Source organism: Neltuma alba, unplaced genomic scaffold (assembly GCF_004799145.2).
Source record: "Neltuma alba isolate B1F8T4 unplaced genomic scaffold, ASM479914v2 tig00007271_pilon, whole genome shotgun sequence".
Lineage (NCBI taxonomy): Eukaryota > Viridiplantae > Streptophyta > Magnoliopsida > Fabales > Fabaceae > Neltuma > Neltuma alba.
The window spans coordinates 87,273-107,670 of NW_021634731.1; the positions used below are offsets into that span (position 1 = coordinate 87,273).

Below are 20,398 nucleotides of genomic sequence, written 5' to 3' on the forward strand. Positions count from 1 at the left end.
GACATGCGCTGGATCATTGACTAAATCAAAGTGTAAAATTTAATTATACCCAAAATATTTGAATCTGGACGAACAAAGTTAGAAATTTTTTGTACCGCTAGCAAGCACTTTTGCGCATTGGGATATCACTTTCGTTGCGGACTTTTCATGATTAGATGGTTAATGGTACTTGATATCTCCAACAATCTCCTTGCCCATACTAGAAATTAAAAATACAAGTTTTTTCTAAAAAGATTTGAACACAACCTCACCCATTCGGAGGTGCATCTGATGCCACTAGACCATCCAAGCTTTGGCTGGTGCGAACATATCAAAGAACAAAGATGTTCAGTTTTCTATGAAATAGACCTTACAATGTTGATATTTAGTTGTGGCTTGTTGAGATAATTGTTCAAGTCTTGTGTCTCTTGTTAATGTTGTCTCATTGTATCGCCATATTGGCTTGTTTATAAATAAAGAAGGAATCTTCGTTATCTTTTGCTGTTGATTTACATCTTAAGAAATCAACGTACTGTCATGAACACACAGGCATTCATCTTCTGTTCATAAAAACTGCAAAGCAGCTAGTTGTGTCGGTTTGTTCAGCAGGAAGTGATGAACGATACAAGACGGAGAATATCAAACTAATTTAATAGAGCACATACAAATCCAAGCTCTGCAGAAAAGGAAGGTAATAAGTGAATTAAAAAAACTAGATTTAAATAAAGTTTTTATACTTTTGTGATCAGTTACCTACTAATTATCATTGTTTGGTCAAAGAACTAGAGATAATAATGACAAAAATTCACATAATGGTTTCATAAAAAGAAAAGTATATACCTCAAGGGAAGGAAAAACAATCATTTGCCTCATTGAAGGAACTCACAGGCTAAAGAAATAAATCCTGGAAAAAAGAGGTCAAGTCTCCTTTGTTAATATCAAATTGCAACAACTTCTCCAAGGCATCCTGCATTCAAGCCGTAAAAAGGAAAAGTTAAAAATGTAAAAATCATATCCATGTCTGAAATTTAACTCTCAAATTGACACCTTATATTGACGATCTTGAGCTGATATGTTCTCATTGCACAGCCTCTCAACACGCTTATTATTTACAACTGCATCCAACACTTCTTCTGCTCTTTCTATAACTTCATTTGGAACGCCTGCATGAACATGTGGTTTGTATTATGGTTCACACATCTGATCATCACTGTGCAGGGCAAGGTTAAAGATATCATGCAATAAGAGTGTACGGATGCAATCATAAGAAACAAAATCACTTGTATAGTTCTTATTTATAAGGCATCTTCTAAAAACTTCATGTTGCTATTTACAAGTCATTCTGTAAAATCCATAAATCAATAATATTTCTTTCCCTAATGGTGCCTTAGTATGGATATTGGTGAGTAATCGTGTGGGATGAATGATTGAGAGAGATGATCAAGAATTTGCATTTAATCAAAGGGATCAATGGAAAGATGGAGTGATTTTAAGACAATCAACAAATTTTAATGAACTTTCTTGGTTTGTGTGAATTAGTTAAAAGCGACATATAAATAAAAATGGAGGGAATATTCATAATTGGAATATTATCAAGACACAAGTTGTCCAGTTGTCCTGTAGTAGATGTACCAGCAAGTAGCGCACAGTGCAGCCCTGCAGGATACCAAAAAGTACTGTTAATTTCATCAACATTTCAGAAAATACGCAGTTTAAGAAAGCAAAAGAGTACCATAGCTAGATTGTGCATACCCAGGAACAAGCCTGCATTGAGCAAAATGTAAACAAAGATAAAATATCTTTTCTTACCAAAAAAAAAAGGGATAAAATCTCTTTTAAGCGGCTGGATTACATCAATCTAGTGCTGAGTAATCACAATACACGAAGTGGAACGAGTCACTGGTCATTTGTTAATCCAAATGCCATGCATACAAAGAACTAAAACTGAGTTGATTGCAATAGATGCATGCTCAAATTAAACATTTTAGAAACACTGTCTCCTTATTTTTTTTATGGGAATAATCTTGCAGAAAAGTTTCAGATATTAGATTAACATATCTGAAAATATCGAGTTCGATGAAACATCTTACGATATCCATCCAACCAAATTCTTCAGAACAAAACGACCATCTTTTGGCTGATAGAATCCTTAGCCCAGTGTCTTGGAAGAGCCATTATAAAGGTACCTATATAAAAATGTAATGTCTTCTATCTGCGAGGAATTGTCATCAGGCCTCAGTACACTCATTGTGTACAACTGAATCTTCTTGGACTGCAAGTCACAAATAGATAGCCATGTTAATGATAATTTAACAATGACTGTTCAAAAACTTGGACACCACAAAGATGTATTAGCATAACCTTGGTTAAGTAAGGCTCTTGCAATAACTCAGCGAGATGAGTGCACACAAAAACCTGCACATCACAAAATTTGCTCAACGAACTCCCAGTAAGGGTCCCCCATCATTCTCTTCTTGAGTTGGGGTTCGCAATTTCAAGAGATACATGAGGAAATGCATATACTCATTTGCTAGTTTTGCAATTATACGACCCCGAAAATCAAAGAAGTTCAGTTTTAAATTACAATCAGGCTCTGCAGCACGAGACAACTTCCTCCACATTAAATATTTCCCAGATATAGTATTGGGTGTCCCAAAAATTTGACATAGATAGAACTTCACAACCTACATATCATTCCAGACAAAGAAATGTATCTTTTAACTTCTAGTATACTGGATGGTGAGCAGTAGTTGGCAAATGCAAGCCGGTGGAAGGAACTTGACCAGTTAACTAGAAAGAAACAGGGGACTTTGGAATCAAAACCTGATTGCAAGTTAATAGACCCTACAAGGTTAACTATCCGTTCAAAAGACACCCATCATTGGAAAACTCTGGAGCAATTTGAAGTATGTTGTCCCAAAATGAGAACATGATGATTGAAAAGTTAGATATCTAAGCTAAGGATGCAGGGGCATTAATAATGTAAATTGTGAAATACAGGAAGATTACGATGTTATTTGTTTAAAGTGACTTTAAGAATCACATTGAAAACTGAAAGCAGAGCGAGACAAGGGCTTTTTAATTCTATAAAATGGTAAAAGCCTCTACTTTACTTGCGACAACATTAAAAACTTGTTTACTTGATGATGTTGACCATCTTGAGCATCCATTAGTTATGTCTTATTTTGCATTCTCCCTATTATGGTACTACTTGGCGGTGTCATCATGAAGCAAACTAGATCTTCACCTTCCTCTAAGATGTAAAGATAGAATTTGCAGACTAATATTGGAGAAATCACTCGTTTAAGTGGATCCAAAACAGAGTATAATTAAAGACATCAATTGATGTGCTGCTATTTAAAAACGAGTACCTCATTGTTCATATGGAGGTTCCCATTTTAAACAAGCAATAGTTTAAATTAAGAAGATGAATATATTTTTACATTGAAACTATCAATCCAATTAAATTTGACTGCCACTTAGATATAAAAAGGGGGCAGACCGGGAGAGAGAAATGGAAGTTGAAATTAGAATGCAACGGGAAAATCAACTGGATAGTAAGGTTAAAAATTAACCGACCATAGTACACATAATTTTAGGAAAAGAAACAGCCATTAACCTTTGGGGTTTCACTACAACTGGCAAAGTGGCTTATGGTCCCACCAAGCAAACCGATGCCATCTGAAATGAGACAAAAAACAGTGGATTAGAAACTAGCATCTACAATGTAGATATTCATATTCGATAATAATAGTGTTAATAGCACATTAACTTGGAGATAACTAACCTTCTGTAAGAGTACCTTTACCAAACTCATCCACCAGACAAAGAGATTGTGAAGTTGCATGCCTGCAAATTTCGTAAAATCTTTGAGCTATTTAATCATTTAGATGAAAAGCACAGAGAAGGAGAATTGCTATTAGGAAATTAGTAATAGTAAAAGAGGACTGTAAGCTATTAGACACGTTGAAATAGTTCAAATTCTAGAAGATTGAAATATCATGGTCATTGTTTGATGTATTTTAGCTGCCCTAAACAGCTTTTTTCTAGCTATACCTTAGCATCATTCCTACTTGGTGCAGATCAATAATAAAAGTTGATTGTTCAGCTGTCATAAGCCTACTTCCCGTTGCACAAAATATTCTGCAAAATTGAGATTGGAATATGTGTCAAAAATTATAAAGATACCAAATTATTTTCCTGCAAAATACATTAGTTATAAGCTAATCACACCTATCAGTCAAACCCACAGTAGCTGCATCAGCTGGCACAAAACTACCAATGTGGGAGAGGAATACAATTAAAGCCACCTGAAAACCAATTTTGCCGAACTTATCATCATAGAACAACAGGGAACAACGATGCATTTTATGTCATTCGGTAGGTTTAAATGGGAGAATATGTCATGGAAACAAGCATCCCAGAAGTTTGAGCTGTTAAATGACCCCAGAATAATTCTAACTATCATATTTAACACGCCTCAACCAAAAAAAACCCTTCAATACCAAAGTATCCTTTCTAAAAGGATGCATGTTCTCCCGTATAAGGCTATAGTGTATACTGTGTTTCGTTTACTGTCTACCACCAAAGATCACAAATAGCAGAAACTAATAAAAGGATGAAATTTTTAACAGTAGTCCCTAGAGATTACTATATCCTAGAAAGATGCAGAACTGATAACCAACCTGCTTTATATAGATGCTCTTCCCAGAAAAATTAGGACCGGTGATTATATTAATTCTTCCTGAAATAAGCATAGAGAACATATACAGATATATATATGTATATAGAGAGAGAGAGAGAACAAGGATGAATAAGCATTATCTAACTAGGCAGGTTCTCATTGTGCAGTGATTTGCAGAATATTCGTGTATGGGACATCTATTACCATCTTGAAGAACCTTTGTATCATTAGGTATAAATGTGTCCACAGTCATTTCCTGCAAAACATGCCTATAAACAGTACACATACTGGTCATTAACCGTACTACTTCTGGTTTTCTAGAGATTCACTGTACATTTTATCTACAACAAGCAAGATGGCTTGCACCTTCCATTTTTTATGTCAATCAAGCTTGCCTCAGTCAATGAAGGCTTCACATAATTATTTTGACGAGCAACCATTGCCAATGACAAAAAGCTGAAAGAGAATAATCAAAATATCAAGAACAGGTCAGAGAAAGTAATAGTTATAATAATGACAAAGTTTCTCTTACCAGTCCAATTCAGCTGCAAAATTTGTTGCCCTTATCAAATGGGATGAGAACAAAAGCATATGTGACAGCAAGTCTCTTGTAATTGCCCTTTCCATATCTTGGATAACACATGTCAAAAATTATATTTCAACGAGAGATCGGTTCTGAACATGACTAAATTGGCCAATGTCAAAGCCAGCTCTCAATTCTTAATGCCTTGCGTATTACCCCTATATATGTATATAATAATGTATTTACAGAAGTCCTATGATATGATGTGCATCGTATCCAAAACAAAACAATATGGGAATATCGAAATTTTTTTTGTAAAAAAAATGGGACATTGGTATAAATGGATATTACGAATGAAATATTAAAATGGTGAAATTTGAAATCAAAATAAGTGAAAAAAAAGCAGTTAAATATAGGGTATATCGGTAATTAGAAAGTAAGTTAATTCAATTTTTGACATGTTCTAGAGCACGCATTTTTGAGTATTTTAGTGCATCTTGTTTAGTTTTGATGCTTTTCAAGAATGTCTCGACATCTTTATTTGGTATGTTGCATCTTAAAATGTTTGTACTTTTATTTTCCTTTTTTTTCGGGTTCTAAACTGTTTGGGCATTGCCCATAACATTTTGACCACAGCATTAGGGGATGAAGGGGCAAGTATGCAGGACAGGCATTTGACACGGATGATGCAGCAAAAAGCAATGTATAAGAGCTTCTTAGCTGCTGCAATCTCGTTAAGTCAAACCATTATTTTACCTCAGCTATGTAGCAGTTTGCTGTGGAAAATTTTAAATAAAATTCGAAGTTCATTATTTAAAGAAAATTATTTGAAATTATTTGAAAATACGTAGACATCACGGGTCTATAAAAATAGAGAATAGTTTTCTACTTATACCTAAAATTTTATGATAGATGTCACCTAGAAGACTGTCTAATTCTCGTGTCTTTGGTGTTCGATAAAAGAATCTTTTGGTCTCTTCATCTGCATCGGAAAACTATATTTGAAATCATTATCACTGAAACAGAATGTATTGATTGCAGATATTTCCTCATGAAACACGAGCATAAACATACCGTAAACTCCCAATCTTCAAGTTTCTCCAGAGTGGTTTCTTCAAGTTTTTCTTCAAAAATGCACATTAAATAGCCTATAATGAACAAAGACAGTATGAAATGATAAAATCTATGTAATGTCAAGGGAAAAAATGTAGATCTCACATCTAAGCTAGCTTGGTGCTGATAAGCATGCCATCCCTAAAAATCAGAGAATTAAAATGTCTAAATTAAGTCCATTCTATGGTAGAGAAAAAGGCTCCTTCCCAGATAGATATATTATACAGTCATACATTGACATATGTCATCTAAATTCAACATCTGAAAACTTACAAGCATGTCTAGGCATCAAGTAAAAGGTTTGATACAAAACTATGAGACTTCATTAAATAACAGGCATAATCTTCTGGTATTTAGTTTTACTCTAGAACCGCAATCACTGACCTAATGAAATTCTAACATTGACAGGTTTTGCCACCTTCTAAAGTCTCCAACCTTATAACTCTTCCATAGCCTTCAGCTAATTAGTTTTAGCAATTTCATGGACATGCTTTCGCACTTGATATGAAAATCCAACTGGAGTTTTAGTGCACTCGACGCAGAGTACAGCAATAACCTTCTAAGCATGTTTTGTCACACAGAATATCTACCACCCCTATGAACACTCAAGGGAGTTTGTTAGCAGATGAAACGCACTTTTCTTTATTTAAGAAGGATCGTCCATTACTACTTTCTCTTTGATACCAATACATTTCAGAAGAGTCAGAACTACCTATTTGTTGTATATATACAATACAAGGAACAAGCCTGTCCTTGAACAGATCAGGAAGTTCTGCAAGCTCCAGTGTTGATACCTGCAAAATATCTCACATGATAAAAATAAATTTAAATAATTATCCACGGAATTAAATTTTGGATAGAAAAGTCACCTCTTCCAAGAATTCAGGCAGTTCCTCGTATATTTGCCTGAGCTCATCCAACTACTCAATAACAAAATTTTCCACAGTTTACTATAAGAAAGATTGCCTCATGACGGAAGGAGATTTTATGAAATATGCGTAGAATGACCCTTTGACATCCATGGACTAAATTATTAGTTATAATCTCATTCAAGAAGCCCCGTGTATGAAGAAACATATTGATGAAGACATAGTTGTCAAAGTTCAACAGCATGAGCATATTATATGATTTCGTTTTATTGGCATAATAAAGTGGAAATAAGAAACAAGGACATTAGCTTTAACCTCATCACAGAAACCCTCTTTAACCACCGTGGCATACCCCTTTTCTTTTGTTCTGTTTACATCAATAACACCAATTACCTGCAAAACACATCACCAGTTAAGATTAGGATCCTATTAAACTAGATTATACCTGACTCAAATAAATAAAGTCTGTCAACTACATTGACTATTAGCGATGATGAAATCAGATGCATTTAAGCATGCATTTTTTGACAAGAAGAGAAGCAGAATATAGGATCAGCTTAAAATAATGACTCGTGACTTCTCTCTCAAATTTGATTGTCTATTGTTCGTGAATAAGTTTGACAGCAATAATATAATAATCAATTTTCAGTATTGTAAATGAATAGAAAAAGAAAACTTCTTTTGGGGGGAATTATTGTCAAGATTTGTTAAAAACAAACTTGAAAAGGCAACTAAAATAAATCAGTTTTCAACATTTACAAACTACATTTTAAGCATGCATCTTCCCGATAAGATTGATGGGGGAAAAAAGAATATAGGTTGAGCTGAAAAGAATGACATATGACTTTCTCTGAAAATGAATTGTCCTCTGTTCAAGACTTCTAACAAAGGAACGCTACAGTAATAAGTTTTGAGTATTCTAAAGGAATTGAAAAAACCACTATTTTCAGGGGAATTATTGTCAACGTTTGTTTAAAACACCTGAAAGGGAAAGTAAATAGTCCAGTATTTTAACTTTTATAAACTACATTATGGGACAAAAGCTGAAAACAAGATACCGTGGTATGTTGGAAGCCCAAATGAAGCAGTAGAAAGAAGAAAATGAAATAAAAGAGTAATTAGTTTGTATTTAATCCTTATGGCAATATTTTAATCTCACACCTAAAAGTAAGGCCCAAATCCCGGGAAGACACTCTGAGAGGAAATATACAATTTAAAATGAAGTTAATGGATAAATTTTGTTTGTGATGATGATCGAACTCGATAAGTTATTTAGGCCTGTTAACATGCTTAGATGAGTTTTATGCTTTGGCCCCTCCAATACATTGACATAGTAATTTTATAGCTACTCTTGATTTAGACTTTCGCTAACGCATTTTATAGGCAAGTCTTATCCAAAGGCACAATATATTTCCATGCCATTAGTTTCCAAAAATAAGACAAACATCAGTCATCATTTTAATGAAGTTAAATCCGGTAAAATAAACAAATTTACCAGCTCATAGATATAAGCAAGCTCTGTCGTTATGCATGAAGCTGCCTGCCACAGCGTTAAAAACCAAGAAATCATTTAGGCTGTGACATAATCGCAAACATATACACATCAAGAAAAAAGATATGTACCTTCTCAATGATATTCAAGTCCAAGCGCCTCAGTTCTTCTCGTAGACCTTCAGAAATCCCAACTTCAAATATCTTGTTTATGTGCAACAGTGCACAAATGCTCTAGAAGATGAAAAGAATATCAAAACAAAAATATATTTATTTTTTCAACAGGTAAAAGCAGACATTGGTTTAAACAGCAAAGATGACCCAGCATCCGAAGAAGAACCTCAAAGTTTGAAGTCATGTCAGGAAAATTTACCTTCAGAAGAGCTGTCCAATCAGAGCTGGTGCATATCGAGCTTGGGGAATCAAATTTCTTCAATGTTTAAAATTAATATCTAAAAATGAGTATGCATGGGATGCAGAACAGGGAAGCATCGAAAACAAAATTTAAAGAAACAATTGGCACATCATAATTTTTGCATTTTACCAAATCATATAGGCCTATCTTCAAATAACAGTAATCTGCGCTTTTATGAACCCAGCTTAGAGGGGAAAAACCAATCTATTTAAACTAGTTATGCAAAATTTCGTTCCATACAATCAGCAAATATATATAGTTTGTGTTGTGCAAATCGGGCCATTTTTCATTTACTCGAGTGCCTTGAGTCTCTTGAACATTACTGAAACTAAAGAACAGAACTTCACAAATAGTCCTATGAAAAATTTGGTCTGATTAGTGGGAGAAAAGAAGAAAGGACTCGAGTTAATATGATACCTTAAGCAGGTAAGGAATGTCCTTTACAGATTTCAGGGTTTCACGTAAAGAAGTAACCAGTTCTTCTGAGCAAAGAAAGAAAGATATCTATTTTCCATCAAAGAAAATTTGCATTTAATGGGATGATTGAAAATACAGTGGACCTACAAAGGGACATTATACTAGGTGAATAATATTGAAGTTTAACCTCATCTCATGAATCTGAAGCTTACAAAAGTACAGCCAGAGCTTATATGCTAGGCCATAAATGGATACAGCATTTAGTCGGTAGTTCAGAATTTCAAGGTCCAGTATCGGCCTCAAGAACCAGCTTCTGACATAAGGGGAAAAAAAGAACGGTTAGAGTGATGTGGATGTTAAATTCGTTAGGTCTTAACACTCATTACCTCAAAATGCGTCTGCCAGGTGGCGTCACACACTGCATGAAGTGCAAATGGTTGGTCATGCGTGCTACGATATTGGCATAATATAAATTGAAGTTAAACAATAGCAACAAACCTTATTCATCATCCCGAATACAGAGAACCTGCAATTCAGGATTATGAACTCAGATATCTTCATATATCGAAAGTAACAAACTCAAGGTTCAATCAACATTAGCTATTACCCTTCTTTTGCCCTCCCAATGCCCATATGGCTTGGATGCTTGTCTATTTGGAATATCTGCAATGCTTCATGAGCTGCCGCATCAAGTTTGAGAAACTTATTTCTGTATCAGTGTGAAGTCTTAAACATCTCTTTTAGAGAAGGACAGTGTTTAATTTAGTTAAAGATGGGTTGCCTGAAAACTGCGTTATTTACTGGCTCATTTTGGGCTCACTATTTTCTAATAAGATTATAGTAAGCTGTCTAATTTATATAAGCATGAATAGTTGACTTTATCTCATAGCCTCATTAATGAACGCACAAAGCTCACATCTAGTGAAGTACAATAAGGAAAAGGATACAGTGAAATTTCTGCAACAGAATCTACTGTGATTGATGCAATGCCAGATTCCTTTTGTTCGAGAGTGTCTACAAGCCTCTCATTCTCTAATATTGCAAGAAGGCCACCACTAGCACGAACTTGCACTTCACTTCTCATGTCCATCATGGAGTTCAACTGCAGTTATAACAAGAACACGGAAACACATAGGTTTAGAATTTTGAGATTGACAGCAGAAATGAAACAAAATCACTGGTAAGAAAACGTAGGAATGTCGCACATTTCGATCACATTACAAAATCAAAGGAAGCGATTCAAAATTCTTGTAGAGATCTCAAAAATATGAATTTTGGTTAAAATACTCGTTAACTTGAGCAAAGAACATAGAAGCAATTTATCCTTAATGTTCATATTTTCAAAGTGATGACAGATTAAATGTACATTTTATCCTATACCCACACCCCCCCCCCCAAAAAAAAAAAAAAAAAGATCTTACCCTGAGGGTCCAGCTGTGGGGTCAATACAAAGTAACAAATAGTCCGAGAACAAAGATTCCAATCACTAACCGTGTGCAAGAATTAATATTAGTTATGGGATGACAATATTAGGTAATGGGCCATCCATTATCATGAAATCCTGAGGCATAGATGATCAAGTACAATACTCACGTAGCAAATCCTCTCCTTGACATTTAATCCATCATCCATTCCCGCTACCCGAAGATAGATTAATCTGTGAGATCAGCAAGCAGCGGATATAGAATACTCAGATCGCAAACCACTTTCATGCTTTTGTTTTATTCATGTTCCGGTTGTGGGAAATTCACCAAAAAGTTGTCATAATGTCAATAAAAAGTACGTGTGTTCTGATCAAATAAACTAGGATTTAAGATTAGAATTGATAAGTTTTGACCACGCTGCTATAAATTTATAGAATAGCACAAAAATAAAACTATTACTTCACCAATAGACCTGATTTGGAGGACAAAAAAGAATATACATTAAACAGAGGAAACTCTCCGGTACACAATTGTGAGCATGCAATCACAGAGGTGATGATGCCCAATGCCATTATACATGCTAAAAAGGGATGGCCCTGATCATCCACTAGTCACTAGAAGGTGTCTGCAAATGACTAAAAGTCAACCAAGAATACAACATAGGTCCTTTTTTACTTTGTGGGTGAAACCATTTTTATTTTGATGTGTTGCTCAGAGGAAACATATCAATGTGAATCATGAAGAACAGGCATCAAAGTTTAGTTTTTAAATATTTCAATACCAAAAGATACTAACCCTTGTCATCCCTCTAAGATCATGAGAATTTCAATACCTGTGCCATGCTTGTTCATAGCTAAATATAGAACTTTTCACAAGCTTTACTGTAGGAGCATTGTCTACCTGGCCATCTGCATCATCAAAATAGTTTACGGGTCCTACAGATATTTTATAACTTGACCACATGATAAGCATCATACCACTTCGTTGCAGAGCAGACAAAAAGGCTTCTTCACATTTAGTGCTGGTGTAAATAACCAAAGGATTCGCTTGATATTTCACTGTGAAAAGATATTACAGCCATGAGATAAATCAAGTAGTAGAATGACACAGCCAAAGGAAAAGGCTCAACCTAAAATAAAAAACAGTACACATTAATGTTATGAAACAGTAACACAACAAAGTAACAACGAAACCTGAGATGCAAAGAACTAAATCAATCATGCATCATGACACCGGAAGCCATATAGAAGCCCATTCAAATATAGTAATAATAACAACTATACCTAGATCAATCAGCGGGTAACCTGTGTCACCACTGTCCCAAACTTCAAGCACATAAAGTTGGCGAATGCTAGAATCATAATAAGAAACCCCTATCCTGCACAGATAGATTTGAGAATTGTTTAATTTCAAAAGGGGAAGGGGGAGGGGCTATTTTGAAGGAAGAGAAAATACAAAATAACATCGAATAAAAGAACGAAAAATAAGGTGCACACAATTCAGTTCAGCGACATTATCTGTTTATGACTATCTTACAAATTATTTCTCTCATCATTTATTTTACAGCTCCTTCAAAAATGTTCTCGTGCTTAGTGGATATTGAATTAAAAAGAATATTATTTTTCTCTTGTAAAAGGAACTAACTCAAACTTTGAATTTTTCTTTATCAGAAAAATACATTGAATGATTGAAATGCTACAAAGATACCCAAAAAAAAAAAAGGAAAAACAGTAATATGGGGAAGTCAGACCAACAAAGTGTGGTCAATAACACCAGATCTTTACAAGGAACCAATCATGAATGGTCTCTGCGCAATGCATGACAATACTTGAAGATGTCCACCAGAAGAAAGAAAATCCATACTAAAGATGCTTAACTGGGCACTATAATTTTTCCCTCTGCATTTTCATTTTAAGGTTTTAAAGTCCCCGAAAAATTTTGCAACACGAGATTAAACGACCTTCCAACAAAGCCTATTCTTCGCACACTTCATTGTGTATGCAAGAAAAATCTAATTTTGTTTGAGCGCCAAATAAACACAGAAACTTCTGAAAAACAGAGAAGTCTTACCTCTGGCCATGTAAAATGCATGCCATGTAAATCTGCATTGAAGTTCAAAAATTAGATCTAAGTTAAAAGGTTCAATGACAAAAGTGTTAAGATTTAGTCTCAAAGGTTATGAAGAACTAAATCTATAATGGCTATTACTTATGTCATGTGAAGTACGCATTAGTTTATTTCCCTAAATACTTCTAATCATATTCGTTCATTGCATCAATTAAAAGGCTGTTGGAGTGTTGTTTGCTAAAAAGACAAGCATAAGATGATATGCTTCTGCGCAATTTTCCACTGCCTTTTTTATTAACAAAGCCCAGGGGTATAATTTTTAGAAGTTAAACTAAAAGATCAGGTTTATAACTAGCTTAAAGCGATATCATCACTATTTAGCAAATAATGAAAATTTGTTTAGAGTTTTTATCATCTACTGACACACAATATGCTGTATACTATTCAAATTTATTGGATCACATTATTCAGACTTTGTTCACTTTAATTTGCACAATTAAAACATGTTAATCAGCACATTAATTAAAAATCCTTAAATAATGCAACTCGGTTAATTTCTACCGCCGACACATTCGATACTTCTCAAATAATAACCATAACTATTTCACAAAACCTAACGCCACACCAGGCTAAAAACTTGATTGTTTTTCCCCTTTATGCATTCTTCTTCTTTACTCTCCCTTTCCCTTTCTTTCTTCTTTCTTTTCTAATAATTATATTAGTTTATTAAACCTCTGCAGTTATGTTAATCAACATTCTCTAAATTGTACAATGTGCATTATCATTAATCACAATACCTGCTCCTTGACTACAGAGCAACAGTTGGAAATGTTATAAAACAAAGAACAAAAATTATTTCTCACTATCATAGAATAAAACGTTAAAAACACAATCATATACCAAGTCAACTAGCAAGGAAGTACCATCTCTGCAAAAGCAACTGCTTGAAGTTCACTCTTTAAATTTTCATTCTGTAATCATTTAAAAGTCGGAAGCACAGCCATAGCCTACAAAGACAAAGGCCATGCTTCCCGCCATAAAGATTACTATCCATTCTCCGTAAAACCTTGGATTCTAAGAATATAAATATTTTTGTCCTTAAGAAGTGAAAACATACAAGTATAAACGTTGCATGAAAAACTTTAGTTACATTTTAAAGTAAGGTTTCAAAGTCCTCAGAAATTTAAGATACGGCATTATATTTTCAGAGCTATAAATGTAAACATAAGATCGTAGTAGTCATTCCGTCGAACGACCAGCACAGTTCAACTCATTCGAGTTAACTGCAATTTTAGTTCACCAATTTCGATAAACGGAATCGAAAATCTTGTTTCTATCCTTCAACTCTTAGTCAATTCTCTGAAAAGGAAATGAAATAAAGTCGTTTGGAATTCTTATCCTCATATAACCGAAATTGCAAATATCCTTTTCTATCCGGCATTCTCGGCGGTCAAACAGCAAGAGACATAAATTTAGAAGTAAGACGCGGAAAAGGCGTGCCTGAGGAACGGCTTCGATCTCGTCCATCTCCTCCATTTTCGGCGATCTTCTTTCTGCGCTAGCAAGAACGATAGAGGAAACAAACTGTCGACTAGACTGAAACGCAAGGAATCGATGAATGACGAGGCTTTAAATGCGCGCGAATTGCATGACAGGCTCCGCCCAAAATGTCACGATAATCCGCCAAAACATTTAAAAATATATTTGGTTATCAAAATTAATTGGTGACATCTGATATGTCTTAATCATATATTCTTTGGAGAAAAACTTTTTTTTGAAATATAATTTTTTTTAAAACGCAAGTCTTATTGTTTATAAATCATAAAAAAATATTATAATTATAACTCACTTTAAAACACATATATTTGTATAAGAAGCAAGTTTAATTTTTCAAAAAAGAAATATGAAAATCAAATTGCATATTTTAAGGATGAGTTGAATTTTCTTAAAAAAATAATAAAAATATGGGGATTTATAGGAGTTTTGAAAACGAGTTAACATTTCATGACTTCCATAGAGGAACATAAATATAGATAAAAACTTATTCTACTGTCATATGTATAAATGATTAATGATAACCAATCACATTTCTTGATATTGCTCCCATAAATATAGTAACCAAACACAACCAAACAATATAGTTTGAGAAAACTACTATTTGAAGGATTTTCTTGTGAAAAAAATACATAAATATAAGAGACAAAGTGCATTAGGATCTTATATTTAGAACCAAAATAAAAGTAAAACGAGGTCTTATATTAAAGACTGGAAGTAGTATATTTAAACCTTATATTAAGAATTGAGATAAATCCTAAATTAACTTTTACATCGATATCTTAGACCAGAGTGAATGCCAAAATTATAGGACACGCCCGAATCGGTTTCATTTGTACCCTTGATTAAGTATGAGAATATGAGCATGAGCTCAAGCTTACTTGTTCAATAAACCTTTCTTTCGGCTTGAAACTTGAAAGTGGGGGCTTTTTTTTTTTTTGGGTTAAACAACATACCTCAAGAAATGGCATATCTTAATTCTTAAACAAACTTTTTGCTTACACTCATTACACTTTTGTCGTTGAAAAAAAAAAAAGGCCAAAGAAACTTCTTAAAGTGGAAGCAATGTTATTTTGAATTTTACAGTAAAGGTAAATTGTAATTAACTACTTTTTCAAGTCTAAATATAAAACTTTATACACGTTAATATAAAGATTTTACATTTAAAACGGAGTATAACCTTGGAGTTAATAACTCAATGGCTGGTCACCTTGTCAAACAGTGTCATACACGTCCCATCTTTCTTCATTTGAGATAGAGGATGATGAAAGAAGCTTGTTCCTAGTCTTTTACTATTGTTTCGTCTCTTTTGCGATGTAAAGTTATTCAGTTTCTATTAAAAAAAATTATAAGAAAAACTTCTCGTGGATTTCGCCATGCTTTAAACAAAATAAAAATTATAGACTTATGTAACTTTTAACAAGATTATACGTTGTCTTGAGAAAAAGACACTAGTTACATGGTAAGTGAAGTTAAAATTCAAAGAAGCATTCATTTATAATACGTAATCACACTTTAAATAAAATTATCATTAATAAAAGAATATTTGTGTGCAATGAAACAAAAGATGCCAATTACTCATTCAATTCTTGGTGTAATTAAAAACTACTTAATTAATTTGAATAAATTAATTAATTCAAATTAATATCAATCATCTTCTTAAAATGTCTTTATAAATCTATATTAATATGAGTTATATAAGTTAGATAAATTAGTTTAAAAAATGATAAATATGCATATTGTTCTATAAAATAAGTGAGATACTTGCACTCATACAAAGCAATATTGATGCTATAAATTATATATAATCGACGGTTCAAGTTGAAACGTTCATATTAAAAATTCCCAATTTATCCACAAAAAACATAAATTTAAAAACAAATATAAATTTTTGGTTAAAAAAAAAACAAATATAAATAAAACAAGTGAAAGGAATCATACTGATCAAACAAGATGGTTTCAAATTTCTGAGCCCCACCACCCCCATAGTTTATTACTCCGTCAAAGACAGCCAAACATCATTATTCAATGAGTTACTTGGGAACAGTATAAATTTAATGTATTCAAAATTTAATTTTATCCTTTTTCTATTTATATAGTTTCAAAAATATAAAAAATAAAAGTGTATACGACACATTTTACATAATTTTTAAGCTAATTATTTTTTTCCTAATATATTAACACATGCTTTTTTAATTTAAAAAGGCTAAAAGAAATTGGAAAAACGTGGTAGTAAGTAAAGCTGAAACACGACCTTCTCCAATCAGGGAGCCAGGTCAATATTGGGTTGATATGAATAGGTAAAATTAAAGTCTCTTGCGTTACTTGTTCATGGGAGACACTGAGTCAGTTGTGCTCATCTTCTTCATATGACATGTTTATTAAAATTTTTATAATAGTGAGGTATAGAAAAGTCTATTTATGAAGACAAAGTCCTTAGCTTTCACTCATTCTATTAATTGATTTAGTTTTGATTCATTCTAATTTATCTTTGGTACCATTAATCCGCTAATTTTTTGTGCAGTTTTGGTTTGATATCTAAATTTTATAAAGTATCATTTTAATCCTTTAATTTTAAATATCTAATATCACTAGTTTCAACTAATGATTTTTGTGTTATAATTACTGTTTTTTTAAGGAATCGAACTTTATTTATTATCATTTGTGATTGTTTGCTAATATTTAAAATTTTTGATGTCGGTATTTTTTTCAATGATATTAATAGAATGGAGGTTAGAGGAGTACAAAAAGACTTCATAAAAACTATTGTACGCGGTTTCAACTAATACATGAATAATAATTTTTTTTGCCAGACAATATATATAATTACATCATTAGTTCATTTTTTTTTTTGATATCAACATCATTAGTTCATTGCACATATAGAGAAATCAATATATTTTTTTTGAAAAAATAGAAATCAACATATTTATTGTACTTTTTCCCCACAGGAATATTTTCATACTCAGAACATGGAAGTTCTCTGAATTCGATGCACTTTTTTATATACTCTTCCGATGCTAAATTTAGTATCTAATTATTAAGTTAATTTTAATTTTAAATATAAGACATATTTACTATATTTATTATTTTTTCTAAATTATTCATATAAATATTTCCTCAACTATAATTAAGTAGAAGAAGGAGAAAAGATATTAAAAAAAATGATTACGGTGTTTTAAGAAAAACATGTCATATTTCTTATAATTAACTAACTTACTTAATTTTTCTAATTTAATCAAATTAATTAAATATGTTTTATATTAAAGACTAAAATAATACTAATAATAATAATAATAATATATATACATATAGATATAGATAGACAGACAGATGGATGGATAGATAGATAAATATGCTACGACATAACGTTTACGTTCAGTTGCCCAGATTCTGTCACTCCTCGGCTTCTCGTAATCCCCCCCCCCCCCCAAAAAAAAGAAAAAAAGAGGCTGTATTAGTATACTTATCTACCTAGTCAGAACGGGATGAGATGTAGGAAACGTGTTCTTTTTTGGTTTAGGCCCAGCAATCGTTAATTTTTGTGATTTGTGCTTATAATAATTGACAATTTGAGCTGGATATTTTAATTTCATTTTTGACAAATGATCTTTGAAATTTGTCAAAATACTGATAATACTTCTGATCTTTAATATAAGAACTAGTTTGACTAATTTAAATAGATTAAAGAAATTAATTAAATTAGTTTTTTTATAATAAATATGTATTATTTTTCTAAAATATTATTACTAATTAAATGTATTTGGCTAGAATTATCATTATTATAATTACTATTTTAAAAAAAATAAATAAATATAAAAGACAAAGTGAATTAGAGTTTTATATTTAGGACTAAAATAAAAATCAAATGAGTTCTTGTATCAAAAGGTAGTATTAAATTGTTAGGCCTAAAAATATCCTAAGAAATACAAAATGAATTGCCAAAAAAAAAACCAAAGCTTTATTGATGCGCTAAAATTACAAGTCTGTTATGAATATTGCATGAGTGGATGTCCATAACCCCTAACCCTTAGAATTCTCATAGGATTCCTCACCTTCAAGTGTCATAAACTACATAACCTCCCTGATGAATGTTTTTGGGAGGAGTTTCTTATTGTTAATGCTATTATGATGTTCTTTATTTCTTTGTAACCTTAGTATAGGACTTCAATGCTTGGAGGCCTATAAATAGAGGGCATATATGAGGCATTTGTACCTTGAACCAAAGTGAATGAGAAAAGGCCATTGTCTTCTCTATCTCTTGCTTTCTTTTCTACTCTTCATTCTCCTTATTTCTTGTAGTTTTACAACACGTTATCAGCACGACCTTGCTCTGAAAATTTGAGGTATAAACCCTTCGTAAGATGATGCACTCTTCTCATCGTCTAATTATCTCCTTACTCAATCATCACAATATATATCTATGTATTGACTACATATTAACTTTATATTATCTCCTTTCTTAATTATCATGTTTTATATTATATAATGTTACTCTATTGTTCTTTTCTTTACATTTTAATTTTTTTTTCCATTATGTTATATATATATTTATTTTATGTTAACATTCTGTTTTATTTTAAGTCATTTTATTTTTGTTGTCACATTGTAAAATATTATGTTTGTTTCAAATAATTGATGTAATTTATGTATCATCTCCATTTGGTATCTATGGTATTTTACATTATTTTATCTGTGTTGTACTAACTCTCATATACATATAATTTACAGTGTCCCATGTTGTTTTATCTATATTGCACTAACTCTCATATATATATATATATATATAATTTACACTGTTTATATATATATATTTTTCCTATCATTCTATTTGTTCGTATTTATTTATGTTGTTTATATATGTTGTTTATATAATTTATTTATAATAAGGCCTAATAATTTATATGTTGTTTATTCATTATTTATCAATTTATATTTATTTCGTTTATCTCACTGTAGCATTATTTTTATTTTTATTTTTTAGTTTAATTTTTATTATATATTAGTTAGTCTATTGTAATATTTATATATTTATTTATATTACCGCATTTACATTACCCCCTTCCCCCTATATATATTTATATATACATTGTCTCTATATTATTATTGTAACTAATTATTTGTGTTGTTTATTTTTTTTTCCCCTCATATATGTTTATTTGTCATTGTTTATTTATTCATTTATTTTGTTTATAATTTTAAAGAATAATTTATTTATGGGTGACTTTTGAATCCTAATATTTTATTTATTGTGTTTCAGTGTGCATCAATTTTATTATAATTCTAATTTTTGTTATTATCATTTTAGTTTGATCCATGGCCAATCTTACCAAACTCGAGTTTACGGCTCTTGATATCACTGGAAAAAACTATTTGTCTTGGGTCTTAGATGCTGAAATCCACCTAGATGCCAAAGGTCTAGGAAGTACTATTTTACCTGGAAATGAAGCAACTAGCCAAGACAAGGCTAAGGCTATGATTTTCCTACGCCACCATTTGCATGAAGGGTTGAAAGCTGAATACCTGACGGTAAAAGACCCGTTAGAATTGTGGAATAATTTAAAAGAAAGGTATGATCATCAAAAAACGGTAATTTTGCCTAAAGCTCGTTATGAATGGATGCATTTGAGGCTCCAAGATTTTAAATCTGTGACTGAATATAATTCAGCAGTTTTCAAGATAAGTTCTCAATTGAAATTATGTGGTGAGAAAATAACAGATGAGGACTTATTAGAAAAAACATTTTCAACTTTTCATGCTTCAAATGTGCTCCTGCAGCAGCAATATCGTGAAAAGGGTTTTAAGAAATATTCTGAATTGATCTCATGTCTTCTTGTGGCTGAACAAAATAACGAGCTATTA

General features: G+C 32.2%; 1 protein-coding gene across 1 annotated transcript; it reads right to left on the reverse strand.

Annotated features, from left to right (window-relative positions):
- Positions 1-277: 277 nt before the first annotated feature.
- Positions 278-14,518, reverse strand: LOC114752198 (DNA mismatch repair protein MSH5). Its single transcript, XM_028940924.1, has 36 exons — positions 14,483-14,518; positions 13,906-13,953; positions 12,986-13,017; positions 12,199-12,293; positions 11,893-11,973; positions 11,748-11,823; positions 11,085-11,148; positions 10,439-10,593; positions 10,099-10,200; positions 9,990-10,017; positions 9,878-9,909; positions 9,747-9,804; positions 9,492-9,578; positions 9,033-9,089; positions 8,792-8,893; positions 8,664-8,708; positions 7,484-7,561; positions 7,169-7,219; positions 7,012-7,093; positions 6,261-6,334; positions 6,082-6,181; positions 5,196-5,292; positions 5,030-5,119; positions 4,868-4,932; positions 4,665-4,723; positions 4,213-4,289; positions 4,036-4,122; positions 3,767-3,828; positions 3,599-3,660; positions 2,341-2,394; positions 2,166-2,251; positions 1,712-1,743; positions 1,612-1,635; positions 1,027-1,142; positions 820-946; positions 278-655 (listed from the first exon to the last, which is right to left on the reverse strand). Exons 1-35 carry the CDS (start codon positions 14,516-14,518, stop codon positions 869-871), a joined length of 2,472 nt encoding a protein of 823 aa, XP_028796757.1. The 3' UTR covers positions 278-655; positions 820-868.
- Between the last annotated feature and the right edge of the window lie 5,880 nt (positions 14,519-20,398).

Excerpts from the sequence above, each read along its gene's own strand:
- LOC114752198 (XM_028940924.1), bottom strand. The coding sequence starts at position 14,518 with ATGGAGGAGATGGACGAGATCGAAGCCGTTCCTCAG. Across the intron at positions 6,335-7,011 it reads TGTATATATACAACAAATAG|GCTATTTAATGTGCATTTTT; the intron begins GTAGTTCTGACT and ends TGTTCATTATAG. Across the intron at positions 1,143-1,611 it reads GCACTGTGCGCTACTTGCTG|GCGTTCCAAATGAAGTTATA; the intron begins GTACATCTACTA and ends ATGTTCATGCAG.